Genomic DNA, 24,756 nt, shown 5'->3' with positions numbered 1-24,756 from the left:
AATCAAAATATGATGTGATTTGGCACTCAAGGCCGAAGAAAAAATTCAAGTCAATGAAAATAACGCATTAAAAAATGCTGATATACAACGTTTCAAGCCTATTAGTTAGTTTTTTAATGTTTTTTTTTTTAATGTTGGTAATCGGGTAACGCAGTAAATCTTTTTAAGTACTTACTAGTGTATGACAACCAAAGGCTTGCAATATTTAAATATTTTTTAAGTTGTGTACATAAAAATGCAAGTTGATATGTTAAAATTTGGTATAATTTGTCGCATTCGTGAAAAAGCTCTTCGTTGTATTTTTAGGGCACTTTATGGAATAATCTATAGCCACGATTTAAGTGGCTTAAAAGATTGCTTGAATATTTTTACTTTGTATTAATTACTACAAAACAAAAATATTACGTAATATTTATTTTCTATAACCACTTCAGCAAGTTACTTCCAGGTATGCAAAATCTAAAAACTGCTTATCAAGTAATTTAAAAATTTTAAGTATTCAAACTTGAAAACAAGACATTATCTTTTTGCACATTATTTCCTTTGAAGCCAGTACGCATAACAAATGCAGAAAAAAATGTAGTTTCTTCTCGAGCTTGAATCGTGACAAAAATATTCAACTTGAAAATATTTATCACCAGATTAAAGCTTTCCAGAAACAATGTCACATAATTATCTTTGAGAACGGTGGCCAATACATAATAGACTGATAAGGTATGATATGTTGCATATAAAAGTTTTGGACGCTGCATGGCCAGCCAAGTACCCGTGCCATTTCGATAGAGAAAATGAAGGGATTCATAATTACCGTTATCTGTGCTTTGGGTAAGAAAGATAAGTTTAATCGTATACTATAGGAATTTAATCGTGTGTGAAATTTATTTATTGGACACAATAATTCGGAAAATAGTGTCATTGTCCTAAGTATTCTAGCCCCTAAAATTGGACGAAAACTCTTGGAAAACATACATTCAAGATCGCTTCGATATACATTAGGGTTTGAAATGTTAGTTCATGAGAATGAACTTTAATTATCATTCCCCGAACGTGTCCAGAATAAATTAATGTTAAGATTTCTTCAACATTTCCGAGGATCTCAATCGGGTTGTTGGGAAAAACCCAACATCTTCATCTAATAATAAATTTCTTTCTTTGCCAACGTAAACCCTTTTTAATCACCCTTAAGGGCAGCGTTTACATTATCCAAATGCATACACATTCCACACTTTTCCCACGCTCATAACTCTTCTCACCCATCATTTTTCTCACACCTTCATGGTACCGTATTGATAAGCAATCCTTATTCCTCTGCACTAATAATTCACACTAATTGGTATGACTATAAGGTGGTAAAAATATATATGGATAAGATGAGGTTCATATTCGGTGGGAAAATTAAGTTTTTGAGTCGGTCTCAAACAGTCTCATATAGTCTCTCACATAACACGCAACGCCTCTTCAACACCTCTCCAACTCTCTTTTTATACTCCTACAGCCTTAGTAGGATCTCAATACTGCTCTCAGTTAAAACATAACATTTGCCCTGTTCCAAAAAACTCCCGATCGTCAAAAGTTCTTGATAACCGGTGGTCGCTTGTGGTTCTCTAGTTTACCCTAACTTTACCCTTTGTTATGACTTTTGTCACTTGTGCAGTAATGTTGGACATTTAGTTAAATAAATACAAGTGTTTTGTTATCAAGTGTATTTGTTCTGCATTGGTTCAGCGCCAAATAAGCTGTGGTCCTTTGAACAAAAATAAGATATACACAAAAGAGATACAGTTCACCTCGGCACTGCCAACCAACTGTGCCCCCCTTGTGTCTAGAGTGAGACAGCAAGCAAAACGCAAACTTTCCCCGTTCACGGGTCAGTTGGATTCCCCCGCTATTTTCGAAAACTTTTAGTTAGGCTGGTCCATGTTTTTTTTAATATTCTTGTTTGATCAACAAGAAGATTTCTGTTCAAGTTTGTTCCTAAATTTGAGTTTCTCAAACTGAGACACTTACCATAAGTATTGCCATGGAGGTTTGTTGAATATTTTCAAAAACATTTACCCAGCAGTCTGTATCTCTTTGGACATTTACGATGCTTCTATTCACGTCAGCTTTCTTCAGTTCTGTTCAGCGTCAATTTCCGAAAGTAGTTATTCATGTTTTCCTAACATTTTTGAAAGTTACACTCTGATCAGTTTTTGAGATTCTCAACAATTCCGATAACACTGGTTCAGGCTGGAAAATGTTTCACTATAAAATGCATTCATCATTTCCAGATTTTTTACATTTTCCAAGATCAGTTTTGATTACCTGTCTCGAATCTAGCTCTTTTCATTGAATGCATTTTTCTACCTTTGCCAACTTTAAGAGCTAAGTGAAGACTATTTTCCGTTTTTTAGCCATTGGGGAGGCCAATGCCTTGATCAGTGGATCTGGAACCACCACTCGTTACTGGGACTGTTGTAAACCATCTTGCGCCTGGAAAGAAAATGTAGGAAATCTTGACCCTGTCCATTCCTGTGCTAAAGATGGTGTGACTATTGTCGCCGCTTCAGTTTCCTCTGGATGTGACAGTGGTAAGTGGAAGAGCGAAAAAGGATTATTGGAAAACACTCAAAACTGAATTTATCTCGCCACTTTTGATTAAAAAAAACAAATTGCTGGATATCTTGCACTTGAAATTACGTCATAGCTATTTAGACATAAAAAGGGCTGAAAACAACTTTGATATATAGACGGTACTGCCTATGTGTGCAACAACCTCCAACCGTGGGCTGTGAATGATAGTTTCGCCTATGGATTCGTTGCTGCCTCGTTCACTGGCGGTGCTGACAACAGCCAATGTGGTATTTGTCTTAAATTGACCTTCACCAACAATCTAGCTGGAAAGACCTTTGTCGTCCAAAACGTGAACACTGGTGGTGACTTGGGATCCAACCAATTCGACATCCAAATCCCCGGAGGTAATGTTTAAAACTGACATTCATAACCAAGTAATATATTAATAAACTTGTGGAATTATAGGCGGTGTTGGCATCTTCACTTTGGGATGTCAGACTCAGTGGAATGCTCCACCTGCTGGTTGGGGTCAGCAATACGGAGGAGTCTCTTCTGATTCTGAGTGCGACAGCCTCCCATCTGAACTCCAAGCTGGATGCCACTGGAGGTTTGGTTGGTACGAAAACGCAGACAACCCTCAAGTAAACTTCGAACAAATTGTTTGCCCAACAGAACTTACCGATCGTACCGGAATTATTAACAACAACTTATAAGTAGACTATATCCACCCTTTAATAGACAATTCCTTCAATCAAACTGATTTCCAAAAATCTGCATTAATTTGGAAGTATGACAAACTTCTTCATCACCACGTGTTGTGATCTCAAAAAATAAAACTCATTGTTAACATTTTTCTCATAAGCCCTTACCATTCATGGTCCTTATCCTCTCTGGAGGAGGTTGATAATTCATCCTTCTAGTATTTAAACTCTCCAACGCAAAAGGGGAGGCTTGTCTGTGTAGAGGAATTGGTGATCTGGGTGACACAATTTTGGGAGAGCCTGCTGGAAACTGCGCCAAGTTAGCACCATCCTCTTCTTTCTCCTCCGACCTGTAGTTGCGCTCGATGTCATCTAAAATTCATTTGCAATGTAAAATCTTAGCTAAGAAATTCAACATGAATTTTTTCAAGCTACTAAATAAGATGCGATGTATTTTGCTTAATAAAACAGTAAATAAGCTCGACGAGCCGAAAGGAAATTTGCATTGAGATTATCTCGTGACAGTTTTCCAAATTGAATTGCCAATTTACGAGTCATCTAATGCCAAAAAAGGGTGCTTAATATTCATTGGTTGTCGATATCGCGCCTCAGGATCTCTATATTCGCATGTTTCAATATATATACCTCTGATGGAGTATTATGTCGCGGTTTACAAGACAGTGTAAAATACATTACTATGAACAAGCAGTGCTGCGACATAAAGAGGTTTCGTGAATCCTAAACGATCTATCTAACGAGACTTAGACTCATTAACGCCAGTTCTCCCTAAAGTGAACTTAACATTCACCTTGAAAATCTCCACATAAAATACTTTGATATCATCAAATTATTAATGCCCGTTTTCACCTAGTGCGAACGTGTTCGCTTTCCCTGAAATGAATTCTTCATTTGATCATAGGTTCTCAATAAATCCCCCCTTTACTTAAACTTTCGGAAATATCTAATTATGAGCATTTTGCTATTGTAGAATTGAGCCATCATCCTTAAAATAAATCCTCTAAAATCCTAATAATCCTGAAAGCTGCTAATAGATGCCATAATTGCATGTTTACACCGGAAACATGCCGTAGCCAATTTAAGACCCCTTGATTGAATGGAGCAAGAAATGGGATGGTAAGCTAGTTAGTAGACAATTATATTTTAAATTAACCAAGGTGTTCTCGTAAGGGCTGCGAGCAGTACGTAAAGAAAAGAAAAGCGCACTTTCTAGCGAGAGGAGCACTGAGGCATCATCCCCTATGAAATTACCTGATTAAATTTTCATATTCAATCTTGAGTTGTTTCCCCCGGGGAAAACTCCAGACTATGTTCAAGTTGTGCAGCCTCTCTCTCCTTTCCTTTAAATGTCCTTATCTAGCCCGCGTTGCCCTTTTGAGAAAATTTATTTCATAACGAACCGGTTAACCTCCGCTATGTTAAAAGTAATTTTGTGGTCTTGGGGATTTTGGATCTGTGTAACGGTGTTTTATTAACATGGGTGTTAATAAATCTGCCCAGATTATGTGTTTTGCCTTTTGTTTCGGAGGTGTAAATTAGCCCCTTAATTTTGTTGCGCGGGGAATATTAATAAAGTTTCAGGTGTTGATTAAGGAAGTTGAATTTTTAAACGGAAGGACTAAAGCAAGATCACGGATCAAGTCGTTGAAAGAGAGTTTATGCAAATTTCCTCAGGCCTCAAGCCTTCTTCGTGAGGGCCTGAAACTCTAATGCAACAAAAAGAGAGCGCAATCGTTTAAGTACTCCTTTTAGCCCATAAATGCGTGCGATAAGGTTGCTTTTCTGCACGCACTTAGAAAATATGTTTGGGGATTTGTGTTTGGAACGCCAATATTTTTTGTCACATGATCCAGAAATTCAATTAAATGATAAGGAAGGGCGTACTTTCTCATTCACCTTTTCCCTCACTTTTAATCACAGCATTTCTTCACTTTCTCTTTCTCTCTCTTCCCCCCTCCCTCTCTCTCTCTCTTTCGAACTTTTGCTAGAAAATTTCCTGGATTGTTGCGGTGAGTCAAACTAATGAAATGTTGTAGATGGAACCTGAAGAAGAATTAGGAGAGTTTCTCCATAGTGCAGGTGAAGTGTTAAAGTTTGGGAAAAGGAATGTGAAATATTTCGTCTCCCTGCCGAAACTGATCTGCTCATGCTGGACTGACCTCCGCAAAAGAATTAATGATATAATCCAATATTGTCAAAACTACTTCGCAAGATCAGCCTCAAAACTGGACAAATAAATAAATTTCCCACGTTTTTTACATTAATTGACAAATAGCTGAACTGAATGAATTCGACGCTACCAAATAGAGTTCTGATGGTAGCATTGGGAAACTGGAGAAAAACTGTAACATATTATTTTTAGCTTGTGGGGTTTACGAAAAGTAAAGTTTTCATTTTATTGCCGAGCCCTCGGGAGGGATTTATTGAACGGCAGAATTTCATATCATAATCCCTCAGGGGAGAGCTGCCCGGTACTATCGAAAATTGTTGGTGTGTTTTGCTAAGCCCTTTGAGCTTCATATTTTCTTCATTCGAAAACAGTATTTGAGATAGTACTGAGCTTCCGCAGAAATACATATATTTGCTCGATTCTAAAATTAATTTAAACTTCTTACACATAATTCAACAACGTAGGAGGATTATAATAGCGTAGGCTACATACAATAAATATTTAAAGGCCATTTGTCAAAATTAATAATCCAAGCCATTACCGACCTAAATACACTTAGGGCTTTCTGGGTGCCATTAAAGTTAAATGTTTTACCTTAATTTGCATAAAGTTAGCTCAGTCGTAGAGAATGTTTAGCCTAAGTGTATGTAAACATGATTAATTCTTTATAGGCATCAACGCCCATTGTAGAGAATATTGTTGCTCCGCTTCTCATTAACTGTAATTGCTTCGGGTCAATACACGTATTTCTGGATGATGGGGGTGTATTTTAAGAGAAAATGTTCGTCGAACATTATATTATGAGGCTCACTCGGTAAGCGACTGCAATTAACCCAGACTGCTTAAGCCCCGGCATAAGAGCATCGATCAATATCTTGAATAATATTATTTTGTATTCGGTGCTCTATAATCTCGCCTCGATAATTATCCTCAATGCGATCAGATTGTATTGGTACTACAACGCACAAACATGGCCTTGCAATTATAAGGCGTCGACGGCATATTATAACTGATTTTGCATAGGATCCGCATAACAAGGCTGTAAGGTAAAGGTACTCAGTTTGTCGTATTAGGAAATTTGCATATGTAATATATTCTTCTCCCCGATGGTTGACATATTGTTTTCAACCTACACTGAAAAATTCCGAACACATCTTGCACAGACGCATACTTATTACATTTATTAGATGACATTCCTCCCTTCAAATCCTCTAGATCCCTACAACTAAAGAAATGAAATTTTCCAGTGGAAAACAAGATATATATTAGGGTAATATGCCACGGCTTTTGGCACCGACACGACAAAAATATTTTCATTTCGAGAAGATGTAGTCAGAGCACGCGCACCCTTAATATCGTTCTGATATTATTACCGTATCAGCATGTACCTTGGAATATAGATTATCGAATTATTCCCATTACGACGTAATATGAGATTTTATTCTTCAGGATGATGATTCCCAGAGAATATATTAACTCCAAGCAATGACGTATTTTGGCGAAGCATATGAAATCCCTGATGAGGAAGCAATTAGTTAAATCTGGACAATGCAGCGGTTTTGCCCGTAATTCGAGGACCCTCTTTCCTGCTTTATTGCACAATTAAATCCCTAATTGTATCATTTTATTGATTAGATTAAATTTAACCACAACAATAAAGCGTGGCTTTCGAAGTCTAATACAGCGATTTAGGGAAAGTGCTATTTTAATTACTGCGGAATTACGGGAATATACAAGGTAGCAGCGATAAATTCCTTACGATCTTTGCCTAATCATAGAATTAGTAGGGGAAATGTGCCGGAAGTATCGTCTGTAGGCTCTAAGGGACCATATTAAACAACTGAAACAACAATTTCGCGAGACAGAAAGCTGAATACTCGATGACAGTACATAAAAAGGGAATTTGTTCCGCCTCGTTCTACTTAATCGTCGAAAAGTCGTTGGAAAAAGACACTTGACTCGTCTGTGCCCTATGAAAAGACCTCCAACCTAGAAACTCACTCAAACCTAAAAGCTACTTCAAATTAATGGTGTTTGAACGGTTTAGCTTACACCGAGAAAACGGGAGGAAACGTTCATTACTTTTTAAGAAAACTGGCTCTAAGAGCCGGGATCTTAATTACTATCGGAAAATATTTGATGGAACTTTATATAGGCAGGTAACCAATTCCCTTGGAAAAATATATTAGATATCAGGCACTCGAACTAAAAGGCTCTAGACCCAATCAAGACGCCCACACCAACATTAATTCAATTATCTGCTCCCAATATCTGGCAAAATTATCCTAAACGCGATTTAATTAGCGCCGAGACGTCTGTATGCAGGATATCGACCATTATACTCAAGTGAGTCGTATATTTTGTAGTCGGAGTAATCTCAGGTCTCTAATTAGTGCGAAATGCAAAACAGGCTTGTTGACGTCCTTCGGCATCCGAACAGGCTCTTGTAATTAGATTGCCATAGGTATATTATAATTGGCGTTTATGGGATAGAACTGATGTTGAAGATAAACGCCTTCGGATGTCTGATGAGCAGGTTGGTGATGTCCTGCCCTTTAATTTTGATTTGAAGCAAAATGGAGAAGATTTGCACTGTGCCCACTGAAAAGCTGAAAATGACTGACTATATCGTTGCCGAGTTATGAACGGTATTATATTCGCGACTAGGAACTTTCAAATGCCTCCAAATTGATGTGTCTCAAGCTGCATTTCCATGCCTTCCATGGAGTCATGGAATGTCTCCAGGTCCTACATGTGTATACCTACATATATGTACCAAATCAGTACGTTTATGAAAAAAAATTGCACCCAAGATTTTTGAAAATTTTTGAATAAAGGAGTCAGCTTCAAGTAAATTTGCACAATAAACTAACTGAAGACATATTTTAATTTCATTGCTTCAACAAGCTCAACGAAAGAACGAAAGATCATCATTCTTGTTGGTGGAATTGTTTTGCTCATTGTGTAAATTTTTTCTGAAGCTATTTTGTAGCCCCAGATTTCGGTTTCAAATTACTTCATCGGGTCTGAAATAATAAATTATTCATTAAGATTAAAGATGGGGAAATAAAAAGGTCTCGCAATATACCGCAAGGAAGACTCGGGCCCTCATGACTTTTATTCCTTTTGTCAACGATCCGCCGGAATACATATCTGCCGGCAGGGTATACTCATTAGCTGATGATACCACCATAGCGGCTAATGAGCTAAATCGAAATGCGAAGACGGTTTTTCGACAGGTGTCTCGTAAACAGATTGATGATAAATTACACCAAGAGTGTGTGTCAATGGGTGGTGCCTGCGAGGACTCAAATTTATAATGTTTCCGCCAAGCTCAATCAGAGCTTCCATCTGATAAATTTTCCAAAGAGTAATGTGAGAAGCATGCCTATGTCTATTCAGATGTGTCTTATTAAAATGTCGAACGGGGACACACGTCAGAGGTGTCTCGGGTTGCTCAAAAAGGGACAGTGGCAAACAAAAAAAAAAAAACAGATATTTTGGCAAATGATGTTGATGACGGTTGTCTCTATTAATGTCAACAAATTATTGCCATACGTCCTCGGTAGCAAAAAATAAATGATTTCTACCACACATACAACACGAAGAGGATCGGATGTCCGTTCCCGGGCAACGAACAGCCCACTCCCTACTGCAATAAATGTTCCGCATGCTCATACTCGTAATGTGGGTAGGTTGTAAATTAGACAACCTTTCGTTTAAGCACAAAAAATATCCAGATTCTCTTCTTAAAAATGGGAGTTTATGCCGGTATTTCCGTGCTTAAAAAACGGATTTTTTTCTACTTAATCTATTTATTATAGAGCCAGTTGAAATTCGAGGAACTCTGTAAAGAACTTAAAACAATGAGATTAATTCCACAATATATTCCTCTCTAATAAGGAATTTTACTTTGTGTATTTAAAAAGGACCTGTAGGAATGGAAAGATTTAGCAAAAAGCGTAGGAGAAAATATAATACCAAAATAAATTTAATTTCGTGTTTTAGACTGGTAAAGTGGATGATTATTTCTGTTCTAGGACACTAAACTAAAAAAAATTAGATAGGATCTATGTACTTGAGTTTTACTGAGTATTTCGTCAGAAACTCGTAGAAAAGATGACTGCGCTTTGGCCTTTGCAGAAGATTTTTAGGGAAATGCGAGAGGCTTTCCGTGAATTTCCAACCTTACAGAACGCAAAGGCAATAATTTATAATTTAAATAAAGTTTTTGCAAAGAAACCATGAAACAGGAAAACGTAATAATTTATAATTTAAATAAAAGTAACAAAAAACCGATGAAACAGGAAAAATGGATGGAGAGCGCAATAAAAGACTAAAAGCTATAATACAGTAAACTCTGAAAAATTACATAACGTAAGAGGTTCATAGTTTTTAATAGCCCAGATAACAGGCAACGTTCGAAAGTTGCCTTCGAGCAAGAATTAATCCTGCTCAATTTCATATTTGCAGTTAAATTGGCTAATTGCTGGTGCACCGAAAGAAAGTAAAACGGGGCAATTTTTCGCAAACCTTTTCAATTATACTTTGACTTGACGCGTGAAAGAAAGTTCAAGTATAAAGTGTGGAGTGGAGCCGTGATAGATGGGCTTTACGGGCTGACACTCCGCCTGCTGTACAAAGTCCACGTGCTTAACGTGACACGTCCACGATTTGTGTTCGAGCAAACCACCGAGTCCAATCGAAATACACCCTAGAGAACACGATGTTTGATGTTATTACAGTTGTTTTCTTTCCCTGGAATTATACCCTTTCACCCTGCGGATCATCGATTTTTCTCTTTGCCCGGTTTCCTTAGGGAACTTGTTGACCTTAAAAAGTTTGCGGGTTGGAGTATTAACGTGACACTGTTCAATCAATGCTGTATCAATCTAGAAAGTCTATTAAAGCCCCAATGGGGCTACAAGCAAACGTGAATTTCAGAGAGCTTAACCACAACACGATCCCCGCAGGAGAATTTGTGAAATTCAGACACCCATCAAAAACATCTTCACACCTACAACTAATGCCAATAGCTCCTATATCGCAAGCTTAATTAACTCCGAGACAGAAACTTGAAGTTTCCCTCTGATACAGCTAAAAATACGAAATTGTTTCAACACACATTATGTGATAGCACCGAAGCTGTGTTTGATTGATAGGCACACCCCACAAGTAAAACCAATCAACCGCCCCGCATCCGTCTTCAATCATTCGTTAGCCTTTATGCTTCCATGAGTTTCCAAGGGTTTGCGTCTATCTATCTCTGTTCCTCCCTCTAATTTTCGATACATCAAAGCGCAGTCTGACAAGTTATTTTCCATTAGGTTAAAATTATATTGGATGGGGGAGTTTGTCTGAGGCGATTTTGGGAGATGATGATAGACTTTGCAAAGGTAATTTTTCCAACTTAATGCTGTCATCGCTATGCTTTGCGCAAAACCTTTAAAATCTAGCTGAGTGTTCGTCTGTTGCCAAATTATAAGTGCGAGTCCGGTCTAAAACGTTAACGTTCATTTCTTCCCAAACGTGATCTGATTGCGGATGGGGAGAAATGAAAGCAGGGAAAGAGGGATGAATAAGCACTAATTAACTTTGTAAAAAAATACCGTAGACTTCCAAAAAAAAAAAAAATTCCAAAGATTTTCGTGATATTGGCAGTGGAGCCTGAAATGAATTTGGGTTTTAAAATTTTAAAAATCACTAAAACTGACCTTTAAACTCCTTCTGGGCTTGAGCGAGCAAGGACGCAAAAATTTGACTTTCAACAGGTCTGGCAATCTCCTCATCGCTTGAGCTGCAATTTCGTTCATTTCTCCACTCGAGACTGCGTTGCCTGCGCATGCCACTCAGTTCCTTAGTAGAGGGCTTCCCCCTTCGGTTCCAGGAGCCTCCTCCCCCTGATCTTTTGTTCATTTTACTAGGTCATCTGCAAAAAAAAAACATTGAGTAGCTCAATGCCAGTTACGCTCAATGTGGTTTAAAACACTAAGTCCGGTAGTCACGTTGAAGCCAATTTAACTAAACCTGAACTGACACCCGAGTCATCCTATAATAATTGCAAAACTGTGACTAAAAGGATCATTCTCAGGGGTTGGGTTAGCCCGGGCTAGTATTAGGGAGTCGAATTAGCCACAGGTTATCCTGTTATTATTAATTTCACTTTAGGAAATATTTCGTCGACTAAGACTAAGAAATTAATTTACATTATTGTTAGTCCTCAAAGCGAAGTCATAAAAATTCCTAATATAAAACACGAACGAAGTTCCCCTTCGTTTCTCCTCCAAGAATATTGCTTTTGCGGAAATTCTCTGATTCCTTTACCACAAGAGTCTGGCAGTGCTTCTTCCAATTATCGTTTCCTGTATGACCCTATAACCTGCGGGAATAATTGTGAAGGTCCCTTGAGAATTCTTTATTACACACCAACTCTGTCAAGCTCATGCGTGCATTGAATTTCCGCCGCTAAAAATAAAGACCTTGTTGTTAAGGAAAACCAGAATGCGGAGAATCTACACAATTTAACAGAATAAAATTAACACTTCAATCCTCAATTAAACTTTACAATGCACGTAAAGGTTTGCGTCGATTTCATTAGACCTGCGATAAAATATTTAACAGATATACCCGGAACTCTATTCGAATTTTCATTATTTCCCTCTGGTCAGTTGAGGCAGGAGTGTCCAAAACAAACACGTCGGCGAGCTTTAGATGCAAAACCTCATTCAACAATAAGTAATTTGGTTGTTACCCTAATTGCCTCGAGCTATGACATTATTGCCTTCAAAGGGTGCATAAAATTGTTTTGTTGACCAGCACAGGAAGGGTTGGAATGTTTTCCTATTTGCCCAACAACGGGGTGAAACTGCAGTGGCGATTAAAGCCATAGGGTGCTAGAAATTAATTCGCCGTATTAGATTCTAGGCAGGAAATTTAAATTTTATTCAATTAAAGCCTCCAGGTTGGAGAAGCGATAGCGTAAATCCGCTCATTGGTTCGCTATAAGGAAATGGAATTTCAAATACAATTTCGATCTGATTTAAGACATTAAATCGTGATTTGAGCGAAAATATACGTCTAAAATAAACACGGCAATTAAACAAGTTTCTGAAACAAAGGTAATTAGACGACAAAGCGGCCCCCAGTCTCGTAAAGTAATTAGGAAATCGGTCGAATTACTCATTAAAATAATAGATGTAACTTGGTAAGCTCGGAGAAGCAAAAAAGAAAGAACACAATTAGATAATGAGCTTAAAAGTTTGCGAAGCAAAAGTGCTTTAGGCAATTTGTCCAAATAAAAACAAGAGTGATATACGAGGAGTCTTTCCGAATTTAGAAGGACTGCAAATATACCCAGGCCTTAAATTCGTCCACAAACAGACCAAGAATTTTTGTACCCAAGAAGCCAATTCACATATTTCATGTAATGTTCAATCTAGTGCCAAGAGACTGTTGCAAAGCCATAAAAGTTGCTATCACTGAAAAATATAATTTAGAAATGTTGCAAGTCACAGCTAATGCAATTTATATTGGAAAAATCTCAGAAACAAGCCCCTCGTCTGGAGTTATGGCATCGGGGGATAAGAAAATCTTTAGCCAGAGCCTGGAGATGATGGATGGCTTATCTTTTGATGTTTTATTACTCGAAAAGTAATTAAAATATTATAAGATCATCCATGGGAATGAAAGAAAATGTCCAGTTCCTTTCGCCGAGGTTATTGGAGGACGTAATTTAATTCCTAATGGAGGTTGAATGCAGCGTCTAAAGAGCACTTCAAAAATGTATGCCGTCACAGTTACAAAAGAATCAAGAGCGTTCTCAACGAACGCTTGTAATATCTATGAAATTTCAGCTTCTAAGAAAACCTCAAACGCTTGAAATTCTTTCTCGGGAAATTTACTTTTTGCTAAAATTCAGGGAGGAAATTTGTCGGGTACAATGACAAAGAACTAAAAAAACTCCCAGTCTTAATTTTTTTTTTAGTTTTTTTTTCTTTACATTCTTAGATAACATATGTAAATTGTATTTAGCTGATATCGACCCGACCTTTCAGGCTGAACGCTAATGAAGGTCAAGATGTTATCGAACTATATTAAATAGTGTAATCTTACGCTTCAAATATATTTCTTTAGTCGCAATATGATAATCCATTCATGTCATAGAAACAACATGAAGCATATCAAAGACTTGGGCTGTGCCACCAAAGATGAGGTGATCGCTTTCATCAATTCTTTTGATTTCATTTTCTGTGATATCGACGGTAAGCATTCGATACATTAGGTACTTGTTTAATATTAAAAATTACGTCTGTCATAGGGGTGTTGTTACTGGCAACAACGATGCTGCCAGGGGCAGACGAGTGTATAGAGAAGCTGAGGGGTTTGGGCAAGAAAATTGGCTTCGTCACTAATAATACTATAAAATCGTACGAGCAGGTATAAGTTTTGGTAGCTGTGAAAACTTTGTGTCCGATGGCTTATAAATAGGTGAAAGAAGAACTAATACATTTCGGAGCAACAGATCACGAAATTGTTACTCCAGTCCTCTCCGTGGTGGCTTATCTTCGCAAAGTACAGTGTCCAAGGGATATCTTTGGAATTTGCGGAGATCATTTAAGGGACACACTGAAGAGAGCTGGCTACAACATTATAGATGTAGAGGTAAGGTTTATAAAGTATAAACCGTACCATAAATCTGGGTCTTATTTTGTTCATCATTAGATAGGAGGAACTCAATAACTTAAGACACAGTAAATCGTATGTAAATGGAGCATCGCAGTACAGAAATTTGGTGACATTAAGGCATTTGAACCATTGTTAAGCCTCAAGTTTAATTAAAATAGAAACTTTTGCTTAGCTCTTATCAGTCCCCGTATTCCAGTAATACGAAACTTGTAAGAGCTAACGAGATAATTTCTAGAGTAGAATAACGGCATAACCCGATGCGCGGGAGTAATTTTTCACTGGATGTTTTCGTTGTTATAACGCAAACAAAGGCTAATCATCTTTGTATCTGGATAGCTCCAAGCCGTGTTTGTTCTCCAGTAATGAACTTTCAAACATGAGATTTTCTTGCCGTATATTATTCCCCGTATGCAGAATATTACCTATTTAGAGTAATTTGCTCCTTGTAGATTGGAGAATTGCAGGAAGATATGGCTTCGTTACGAGATGTGTGCCTGGATTTCCTACAGAGATCCAAGAATGTTGCAGCAATAGTCATGGATTTGGACGTTAATTTCAAGTTAATTTATGCGGAAGCTGCGATTCTTTTGTTAACCAGGAACCCCGGACTGCCCTTTTTAGTCGCCGCTACCGATGACAGTGGCCCTCTCGCTGAAGATATAGTATTTATTGGTAATCTTCCAAATTCTCTTAAAGGCGTTCTTCTTCCAAATCCATTTTAGGCAACAAATTCTATGTAGACGCCGTGTCCAGAATAACCAAAACCGGTTACAAAATCCTAGCGAAGCCCAGCATAGAGTTGAAGCATTACTTGGAGGAAAGATTCGAAATTCCTCATCCAAACCGAGTATTGTTCATAGGAGATTCGTAAGTTTTGATTTCAGTAATTATGCAGTCCTCGCATCAGAGTCATTTGTGCTATTTGGCTTGTACCTAATTTTACACAGGGAAATGTTAAATATCCGTGCCCTGCTGTTAATGAAAATGTTTCAGTTTGACCTCGGATATTACGTTTGCCAATAGAGCAGGATTCCAGAGCTTATTGGTCTTGAGTGGCCAAACTAAATTAGATGACCTGGTAAATTGGAAACACGAGGACGAGAACCGACCGGATTATTATGTTAAGAGTTTAGATTGTTTTGGCAAAATACTTAGTGCACTCGGCATAATATAGATTTTTTTCAACAAATAACTACATTTAAATGAAACATTACAACACGTAATATAGTTTAAATGTAACATGAGCTTATGTTGTTAGTAATATTTCATAATTAGTTGCCTGTATGCATGTCAGCAATGGAAAGAGGTTTACGCAACATGGAGTAATTAATAATGCAGCATATGAGGTTTGAAACCCAAATTTGTAACGCGATAATAAGAACTTCGTTGTAATTATGTCTGCGGTAATGATTATGTTAGTGGTAATTAATTATTGGGGAATTGATAAGCCGATATGTGGGAGTTTACATCAATTAGAAAATACGTGTCAATTATCACAACGAAAGTTTCATTTTAGCTATCTTGAAAATAGCTTTATTTTGGCAGCTCCATAATGATGTTTGGGCTTGTGAAATACTTGACCTTTCGAATTCGGAATTGGTTCCAGAGAACCCACTTCTGCGTCAATGATTTAGGAATTTTTAGCCTCAGAAATCAAATTTTTGTGTTGTTCATGAGATTTTTTTGTTGCGGATCCGAAAGTGAAATTACAAAATTTAAGATTTTGCCTGCATTGTAATGAACTTTTCCACTCTGGATTGACATCCGAAAATTTTTGTCTTTAGTTGGAATCTAATTGCGAAGCTCATGTATTAAAGTTGCGGAGGTAGGTTGAGCATAATGCTTGAAAGAATGACGAAAATTGAAAAATCAACTTTTTTAAAGCATTTTTTTTTGGAAAAGCAAAAATAGAAATTTGCATAAAATGGATTAATAGTAAGTAAAGCGAAAACCAGCACCACACTCTTCAAAACATTTTCCATTGAATTAGTAAAGAAAACTACAACCAAAAAAAGTACCACTGCAAGAAAAAGGAACATTTTTATGGAAAATAATCGATAGTTATCTCTTAGGAGTATCCTGTTCAATACGTAATAAGTACGTGAAACCCAATATGTTACACAATGAGAGTAATTTGTGAATTATATGGAAGGAGCAAGTATGCATTGAAAGTTTTCATTTCTCGGAAGAGAGCATTATTTTTTTTATTTAATTATGTATGTACGTAATCATGTTATGTATGTATTTAATTTTTTTAATTATGTTAAAAAAGACTACCGCAGAAAAAAATTCGGGAAAATTTTGAATATGGCGTTCACAACAATATACAGGATGTAACATAAGTAGGGGTTTTCCTTTCAACACGACATAGACTTCAAAAAACTAAGTAATATTTTTATACATTTTTTTGGAAATCTCAAAAAAAAACGAAATATGCGCAGACGAGTTTTAATAAATTTTTATATAAAATCTAAATCTATTCCTGCATAAAACGGTAAATTCAATATGAAGGAAGTAAAACGCTCTACAAAAAATTATCGGCTATTGCAAAAACGCAAAAAACATTTAATGTTTACTGTTTTTATGCAATTTAGCCATGTCGCTTAAAAGTCAGTTGTTAAGTTTAGTTCCAGGTGTTATTTTGATAAACTATCACTATTGACACTATTAAATTGACAATTATTGTCCATTATGCAATGCTATTGTACAAGAAATAATTAGAGGAAAACCATCTCTTCTAACAGCATGCACGGAGTCGTGGATAAGGCGAGCGACAATTTGTGCAAATGAAACCAATGGAGACAATTTCGAACACCTTTTGTAGCTGTTCCCAGAGTGAGCAGTAGCTAAAGATATGGTACTTATTAAAACTTTCATAGATGCATATTTCGGTTATTTTTGACATTTCGAAAAAATATTATATAAAAATATTGCTTAGTTTTTTGAGGTCTATGTCGTGTTAAAAGGAGACCCCCTACGCATGTTACACCCAGTATATTCAAGAATGCATACTTTTCTTCTTTAAAAATGGACATATGGTATGTATGTTTGAGGGACAAGCACCTCAAGGTCTGTATTCGTGCAGAATTTTAGTTTATAAATACCCGGAACATGGCCAAGCTGTGTATCAGAAAGAAATCTATTATCAATGCATAAAATTATTTAACTTAATGCCGTTAAATATAGCACAATTCACAGAATTAACACTGTTAAAAAAAGAAGGCAGTTATATTGTAGTTAGTTGGAAACTATATTCTTTGAAAGAGTACTGTGAGACTGTTGCTACGCAATAAAAAGTAGGTTGTCCTTTGCAAGGTCTTTACGGCTATTTTGCAGTATACTTGTACTAAATAAATAAATATATTTGTTATTATTATTATTAAAATAAATTCCTAATAGCTTGGAGAATTTCTCAGAAAATAAATTGAAATTTAATATCTAGAGAGTTGCACACTGAAAACTGTAAAAAAGTTTTTTTTAACTCTGAAGTAATTCATAGAACTTAAGGTTTTGTCTACAAATCAATGAATTTTTGCAGCCTGAATTGAAACTCTAAATTCTTTGTTTCAGTTGGAAATTCATTTTAGAGTTTCATGTTAAAGTCCCTATTATAATATGAATTTTTATTATAAAATTTTATAGATATATTTTATTAACTAATACATTTTAATCAGAGAATAAGAAACCATCCTGCCATATCTCTCGCTTTCCACCTTTCTCCCTTCATCCCTGTCGGTAAGTTCCGCCACTCGTTTCCAGCTAAGTTTTCCACGAAATAATTTTTTAGACATCTTAATCCCATTTTGAGATATGGGCTCAGACAACTGGTTACCGTTTTGGCGACAAATCTGTCACCGTCTTCAGAGTCTAAGAAAAATTTAATAAAAAGACCAGACCAGAATTAATTATAATATGGATAATGATTCCATTCATTACATTTCTGAGACTATGAGCGCAGTCTGTAGCCATGAGAAACAAAGTCGTAATGAGCCCAAATTTTACTTGCGACTTAACGTTAATCTTCATTATTCTTATTTTGTTGTCTAATTACTTGTACGTATGTTAATGTAATGGTTCGATATCGGTTCATTGAGTGCTCATATTCTCTATGCTTTGCGGCATTGTTATGAAAATAACCAAATGTTTCATTTGAGCACATGGATGTAAGCAGTTTACTATTCCGGACTCGCCACTTAGTACCTCTACATACCTCTGCTTGTCCAGACATGGTGTGATTGGAGCCGCGGAGTATGTCTTATTCCTAGTTTTAAGAACAAATTCACTAACACGGAACTCGCTCACTAACTGTGAATTGAAAAAGAGTTCCATTTCACACCTCTGGAAGATTTCTAATTTATCTGTCAAAATCAGTGGCGCTTAACCCACCCAACTCTCCGAGCCTATTGAGCGAGGCATTATTTTTAATTTGTCAGGACACTGAACAGTTCTTTTCAGAGAACAATTTATTTGGATTTATCATTGTTTTTTTTTACAATTTAAATTAGTTTAATATCTTCAATTCACACGAAGTGCGTGGCACAACTCAAGTCTGTCTGAGCAGACATACCACTTTAGCTAATTAATTCAAAAATTCCCCCCTTGGGTTGTTGAGAAAATGTATCGTTGGACCAAATTGTTGCTAGTTTCAATAGAAAACGACAATCTTATGAATACTTAAGCTCTGCCTCGACGTTTCCATGGAAATTTTACTACAGTTAAAATTGATCCCACATAATAATTTGGCCCTTAGTACAATAAATCTCTACCTAAGACCAACTCAGACTAAGACTTTTGGTCCGCCGACAGTTTAATCTGCTGCTTAATTGGCATAAAGACATACGTGAGTACACATATTCACCGACTCTTAATCGGCCGATAAATTCATGCACATGATGATGATACACCCCCATCTGACTAAATTATCGGCCAGCTGTTTAGTTTGCTGTTTGTGGACGTTCTAACTTGTTTCCTTTTCAAAATTAAAATTTACACAAGGTAACGCTTCATTTCCTGCAAATATTTTCCTAAAAGTGCATTTTTCTACTCCATTCTTGTCTTGCTTTAATGAATCGATTACAGTGTGATGCCATACAAGGAGCTACAAATTTTTGTTCCAGTAAATATCTCAAATGCCCACTAGAAATTCAGGAAAAGTTTAAATAGGGAAGCTGTAGTAAAATGGTAGAAACATAAATTGGAAATATGTTTAAATATACAGGAAAGATACATCTAAAAGTTAAGGTGATTTAGTTGAGAGATTCAAAAGTATTTCTAAAAGGTTATAAAGCTTCAAAGTGCTCAGTAGTGCTCTGTGTAATCTGCTCCATCGTAGTTTTCCTATTAAATATGCAGAAATAATTGCCTCCGCAATGTAAAATGTTGTAAAGGTAAAAACACGGGTGAGAATATTCCTATAACTGGAAATTCAGAATCGGAATTTTAAAACCCAGTTTGGTTGTGCAAATAAATGCGCAAGGTGCCCCAATTTAATCCTGGATATTGTTTCAATTTATTAAAAATCGGGCCGTGTCATGGAAATCGACTGTTTCACTTCTGCCTAAATAACGTGACAATAACAGCAGTCGAATTTGGCGTATCAGTGAGGTTAGAAATCTAAAAAATGTCAAATTATAGCATGTACTGAATTGTTACGTCAATATTTGACATAGTGTGGTTAGAAGTTCAGTACACGGCTCCGAAAATTTGGCATTTTTGTTGGATTCATAACCTCATTCATATATCAAATTCAGAATTTAACATTCGAATAGGTGAGTTCAGGTTAGTTTAGGTTGAGCTTACAGGTAATGCAACTTTTTACTGGTTTAAGTCGATCTGTGGTACAACAACGACTTAACTGCAAATTGTTTAAAACACATTAAAATTGATTTTCCTTTGAGGGTGCGGTATTATAGTTCAGAGCAAATAGTTGAGTGTGGGTTTGATTGCAACACAAAAGGTTAAATGTGATTAGTTGGAACGTTAATTGTTATGTTGAACATTTGAAACTAACACAATAATAATTCGGGATATTATTTCGCTGGTCCCTCACAATCATACTTGCCAAAACAAGTCCAAAAAACATATTACAGCAAGTAGATCAAATATTGAAAATTTCTGTTGTTGAAAAATCATCTCGAAGATTAAATTATAAATTTAAAAATCAGGGTTTGACAGCGTTCGGAACAATCTTGCTAAAAGCATCTTCTTACACGCCCTTTGAGCAGCATTACGATTTGGGAACGCAACATCCTGGACGAAGCTTCCTGCTAACAGCTTCAAAGCATACACCGGTTAAAAGCCTACCTAATGTGCGTAGGTTGCGAATTTAGGCAGTTATTTTGTAAATATTTGCCTTAGCCTCAACCTGTATATGTTCATAAAGAGTGTGTTGAATAATTTCCAAACAGCCATGAATAAATGAACTTTAGATTTTACTATCAATGGTGGAAAAATTTTGAGATATGAGAAAATGTTACGAACAAATATTTGTGGGAATAATTAGGAAGATAAGCAGCAAGCAGATTTTTCCGAGGCACACGAGGTGTCCTCCACGAAGTGCAGCTGCTGCGAAGAAATCTTCGTTCCTTATCTTCTCTCCGCAGCAGGTAAAAACAATTATTAAATTTCATGTCGCGAAAGCATTAAATAACACTCTGAAAGTTATATAAAACAAACACCCCAAAGTAAAACAATATGTTCAGAGAGAATAAAAATCATAATGTGACGCTCTCATAATCTTTATTATAAGGGCATAACGCGGCCATAAATATATGGCGAAATGGCATTTTATCCAATCCTGCCAGGACATAATTTTAATGGGTTTGTATCCATTAAAATGGAAAATATATTGAGGGGACATAAATAACGATATGATGGCCTTTCTGGAGTTACGGCGGCGTAATAAAGCGGTAATACCGGATATATTCGGTAACTTAACGCTGGTAATTAAACCCTCCGCCGCAGGGCTAAACATTTATAACATTTTTAATGGAGAACAAATAATGGATGTATTAGCGAGAAATTGCTTTTGAATATGGAACGTTGCTCTGACAGTAAATGCATACAGAATCAACCTTTCTCACTTGATGTAATTCTATATTTATGAAATTTCATCCCCGTACGACATTATTACATTATTAACCAAACGTATTATATAATATTATGCGACGAAACTATTGTTCTTCGGACATCTAATCCTTACTACCCGCACAAAATAATATGTCCAGGCTTATGTTAAATCTGCTATTTCTCGGTAGGTGCTTTGTTCTTTGCCATCGTCTAACTAGACTTGACAAGTTTTAAGAAGGGATAACTTGGGCACAAAAACTTTTGTGTATATAAACTATTGTTCTATAATCCAGAGGTAGACGATTATGCTCACATTTTATATGTGAGTCACGGGACTACAATAGGCTTTGTTAAATGGCTGGGAAACTTTGAAAATTCTTGGAGAGAAAGTCTTGAAGTGGGTCACATACTTCCAGGAGAATCAAAACATCCTATCGGTTTCTCCCTTTCAGGTTATTTACTAACATATCAATATCCACAGATCGGTAGCATCTGCAAGCAACAATTTGCATGGTGTTATTTAATATTCTTTTCTTCTGTCTTAGGTGGCGATTATTCTTTGATTTACTTTAGTGTATAATCATTTCAATATTTCTTAAACTTTCCCCACTAAGATGACTTGATCCTTATGCTGGTAGAACTTTTTGCATCATCAAACTTCCAATTTTGTAATCTTACTAAATCGTTTCTGAGAAATTGGATTTCACTAAGTTTCAACGAACTATGATGTACCGTGCATTTCTTCAATTTCCTCTAACGAATCCTCAATATCTTCTTTTGAAGCAGAAACTATTATCGGGTTCAATTTAATTTAATTATCCTACACCAAATTCTCTTTTATTAAAATAGTGTAATTTCCCGTCATATTCCAATAATAAAATCACTTTCAGCTTTCATAGCTTTCACGATTTCTAAAGATTCACCTTCTATGGGTGCATTATAATGAAAATTAAGTAAAAAGATTTAGGACGAAGCGAAGGAAGAAACTCCCCATGTCGCTCTTTTATAGGACCAAGATTTGTCCCTCAAGCAAGAGAGGGAGTTGATAACATAATTTTCTTCCTCCAAAGCTAGTTACTGCCCTCTTTCGGAGACTAGTGAAACCAACCCCCTGTTCCAAGAGGATTGCTGGATCTGGTTTATTGATCACGCCATGTACTGCATTGTAAAGCTAGATGGCAGTAGATGCAAGGTCTCGCGTTATTGATTATATTTCGCTTCCTGATAATATTAATTACTGGTTGTGAGTCAGTAACAGGAAGCTGTTACGCGAGGGGGAGCTTAATGAATTTAAAATGTTTAAGGATATCGATAGGACCAATATAGGTCTCTGTTTTCAAATTTCCAAGATTAAAAAATCTCTGGAGGTATTAAAATGGAAAATAAGATTAACGCTTATTTCCTTCGCTTTTAGGATTTAACCAACATTTGTTTCGTCTGCAAGAGGTGTATAAAACCCGGCTTTGATGTTTATGTTGCCTAATTAAAAGTAACGAACCCTCCATACACATTATTTGATTTTATTATCAGTTCTTCCTATCTGGATATCCGACGCTGGCTATTTTTATGTTTGGCCGTTCCAAATCTAATCTTCCCTAAGTAATTGCTCGAGGAACCCATTAAACTTAAATGAGTTTTCGGTTTGGTGTACGAGTTTATTTGGGTTTTCGCGTTAAAGCTGAGGATTTTTTATTGCTAAAAAAGCACAGCCGTAAAACCTCATTAAAATCGGGCGATAAACGCAAGGCGATGCCTCGGATAACGCTAATGGATTTGCCCTGGGATTTCTGTTCCACAGGGGGCTTTCACTTGTAATTCCAGATATATGTAGCACACGTATAATTTATCTTGCTAACCATTGTGTGTTTTCTGCACTCTCCAGTCGTGGCCGACAGATGTATTTGTCACATTACAACCAGGATGTTTTACTACAAAGATCCACTTCGCAGGAGTTTTTGCCATTCACACTCTGTTGCCTGAAAATAATAAAACTTGTACACGATAAAAACAATTCAGATAAGGGAAGTGCTCCTGAAGCCCAAAAGGAATAAAGTTACAGGCATTATCTGGATTATTGCCTCCATCATCGAATTATAAGGGCACACAAGCGTTTCCCCGGGGAGTGAATTAGCCTTGTTGCAGAAAACTGGAGCTGTTAGCAGGGATTGAACAGGAAAACCAACGGCATTGCTGGCGCACTCCCAAGGAAAATAAATAGTAAACAAGGATGAATTAACTGAACCGAATGTTGGGAAGTTTACTGAGATTATCGGTGGTCAGGGTGCATTAAATAATATCCCAGACATTTTTAATAATTGCAAAATGGTGAGATGATTTTGATGCGCAGGGAAAAAAGTTCTTGTTCAGGTCACCATCGATTTTTGTCAAAAATTTAAGATGCGTGCACGCATTCAATTGGAAACTTGTTTTGTGTACATCTCATCATCTGAAAACATACCCTTCATTACAAATTCCCACTCGATTTACCCGCTTTTCCCGTACCTTGAGACTAAAAAGAAAAATCTGCCCCGTACAGGTTGTCTATATTGAAATACATTAAAAAATACAGTGATCAAAACCATTAACGGATATTTATAAATTGAACCTTAAATACCCCTCCATATCGTTGAATAAATATTTAAAAATATTTTATACAGCAAATAGAGATATACCTACATAAAGGCATTCAAGTTTTTGTTATAAACTTCATTTGTGCGAGTTTAAGCCTGTTTGTGCCTCGAAGGTATATAAATTGCAGGTCTCCGGTTACAGTTAAAATTTTATTTGCGTTGTTGAGGTGATAAACGTATCAAACACAAAATTGGCAAAAAATGGAACACCGTCATGATTTACTGGCATCTGATGTTTCGCGAGCCATTGGACAACTCGAAGATGGGTGCACCCAGCAAGCAGTTGCCCAAGTGTTTGGGGTAAGCCAAAGTGTCATTTCACGGCTTTAGAATCGCTTCCTGCAAACTGGAAATGTTTGTCAGAGGGAAGGTCAAGACAGACCATCATCGACATCGCCCAGTGATTATCGTTATCTTTCACAATTTGCGGGAAGAAATCGATCGGTAAATGCCACGCAGCTCCAAAGAGACTTTACCCCTGCCATTGGAAGACTAGTTTCAACACAAACAATAAAAAATCGCCTTCACATAGTTGGGTTATATAGTAGGAAGGTTATGGTTTTCATACCACTAACTGCAGCCCATAAAAGGGCGAGACGAATATGGGCAAATAAACATATGAATTGGAGCGAAGACGACTGGGCGCGAGTGTTATTCAGTGACGAATCCAGAGTTACTTTGCAATCAAATAACAGACGTGTTTTGCTTTGGTGCGAATCCAATACTAGAAATTACCATACCCAACTACAATACAGAAAATATACAATTTGTATAGGAATTTCCTCAATATGAGGGAGGTGGAATAAGGGTATAGGCTGTTCAGGATGCTCTATGATGAGAGGAAGATAGTTTAGGAGATGATTATACAGCTAATTTCTAACAAAACAAAACTCATATAAATGAGAGTCCGATTTTCTTCTTTTTTGTTTTT

General features: G+C 36.6%; 3 protein-coding genes across 4 annotated transcripts in view; 2 read left to right on the top strand and 1 right to left on the bottom strand.

Moving 5' to 3' along the window:
• The window catches only part of Ten-a (tenascin accessory), a 244,158-nt gene that overhangs the window by 136,550 nt on the left and 82,852 nt on the right, over positions 1-24,756 (bottom strand). The window contains exons 3-4 of the mRNA XM_066391157.1: positions 11,157-11,371; positions 3,423-3,626 (exon numbers count right to left, since the gene is read on the bottom strand). Coding sequence (XP_066247254.1) covers positions 3,423-3,626; positions 11,157-11,358 — 406 coding nt within the window. The 5' untranslated portion in view covers positions 11,359-11,371. The remainder of the gene's footprint in view (positions 1-3,422; positions 3,627-11,156; positions 11,372-24,756) is intronic.
• On the top strand, positions 691-3,402 carry LOC136409573 (endoglucanase-like). The gene is made up of 4 exons (XM_066391172.1): positions 691-825; positions 2,394-2,570; positions 2,730-2,957; positions 3,019-3,402. The coding sequence occupies exons 1-4, from the start codon at positions 789-791 to the stop codon at positions 3,264-3,266; spliced, it is 690 nt and encodes a 229-aa protein (XP_066247269.1). The 5' UTR covers positions 691-788; the 3' UTR covers positions 3,267-3,402.
• Positions 13,585-15,596, top strand: LOC136409572 (uncharacterized). Of its 2 annotated transcripts, none has more exons than XM_066391170.1 (6): positions 13,585-13,703; positions 13,760-13,878; positions 13,930-14,103; positions 14,577-14,799; positions 14,850-14,994; positions 15,121-15,596. In XM_066391170.1, the coding sequence occupies exons 1-6, from the start codon at positions 13,613-13,615 to the stop codon at positions 15,299-15,301; spliced, it is 933 nt and encodes a 310-aa protein (XP_066247267.1). In that variant the 5' UTR covers positions 13,585-13,612; the 3' UTR covers positions 15,302-15,596. The 2 variants fall into 2 exon arrangements, with proteins under 2 accessions (XP_066247267.1, XP_066247268.1); XM_066391171.1 differs by having other exon boundaries at positions 14,577-14,804; positions 14,855-14,994.

This window comes from Euwallacea similis, chromosome 6, assembly GCF_039881205.1.
Source record: "Euwallacea similis isolate ESF13 chromosome 6, ESF131.1, whole genome shotgun sequence".
Lineage (NCBI taxonomy): Eukaryota > Metazoa > Arthropoda > Insecta > Coleoptera > Curculionidae > Euwallacea > Euwallacea similis.
This window is presented reverse-complemented; position numbering and strand designations above follow the sequence as displayed.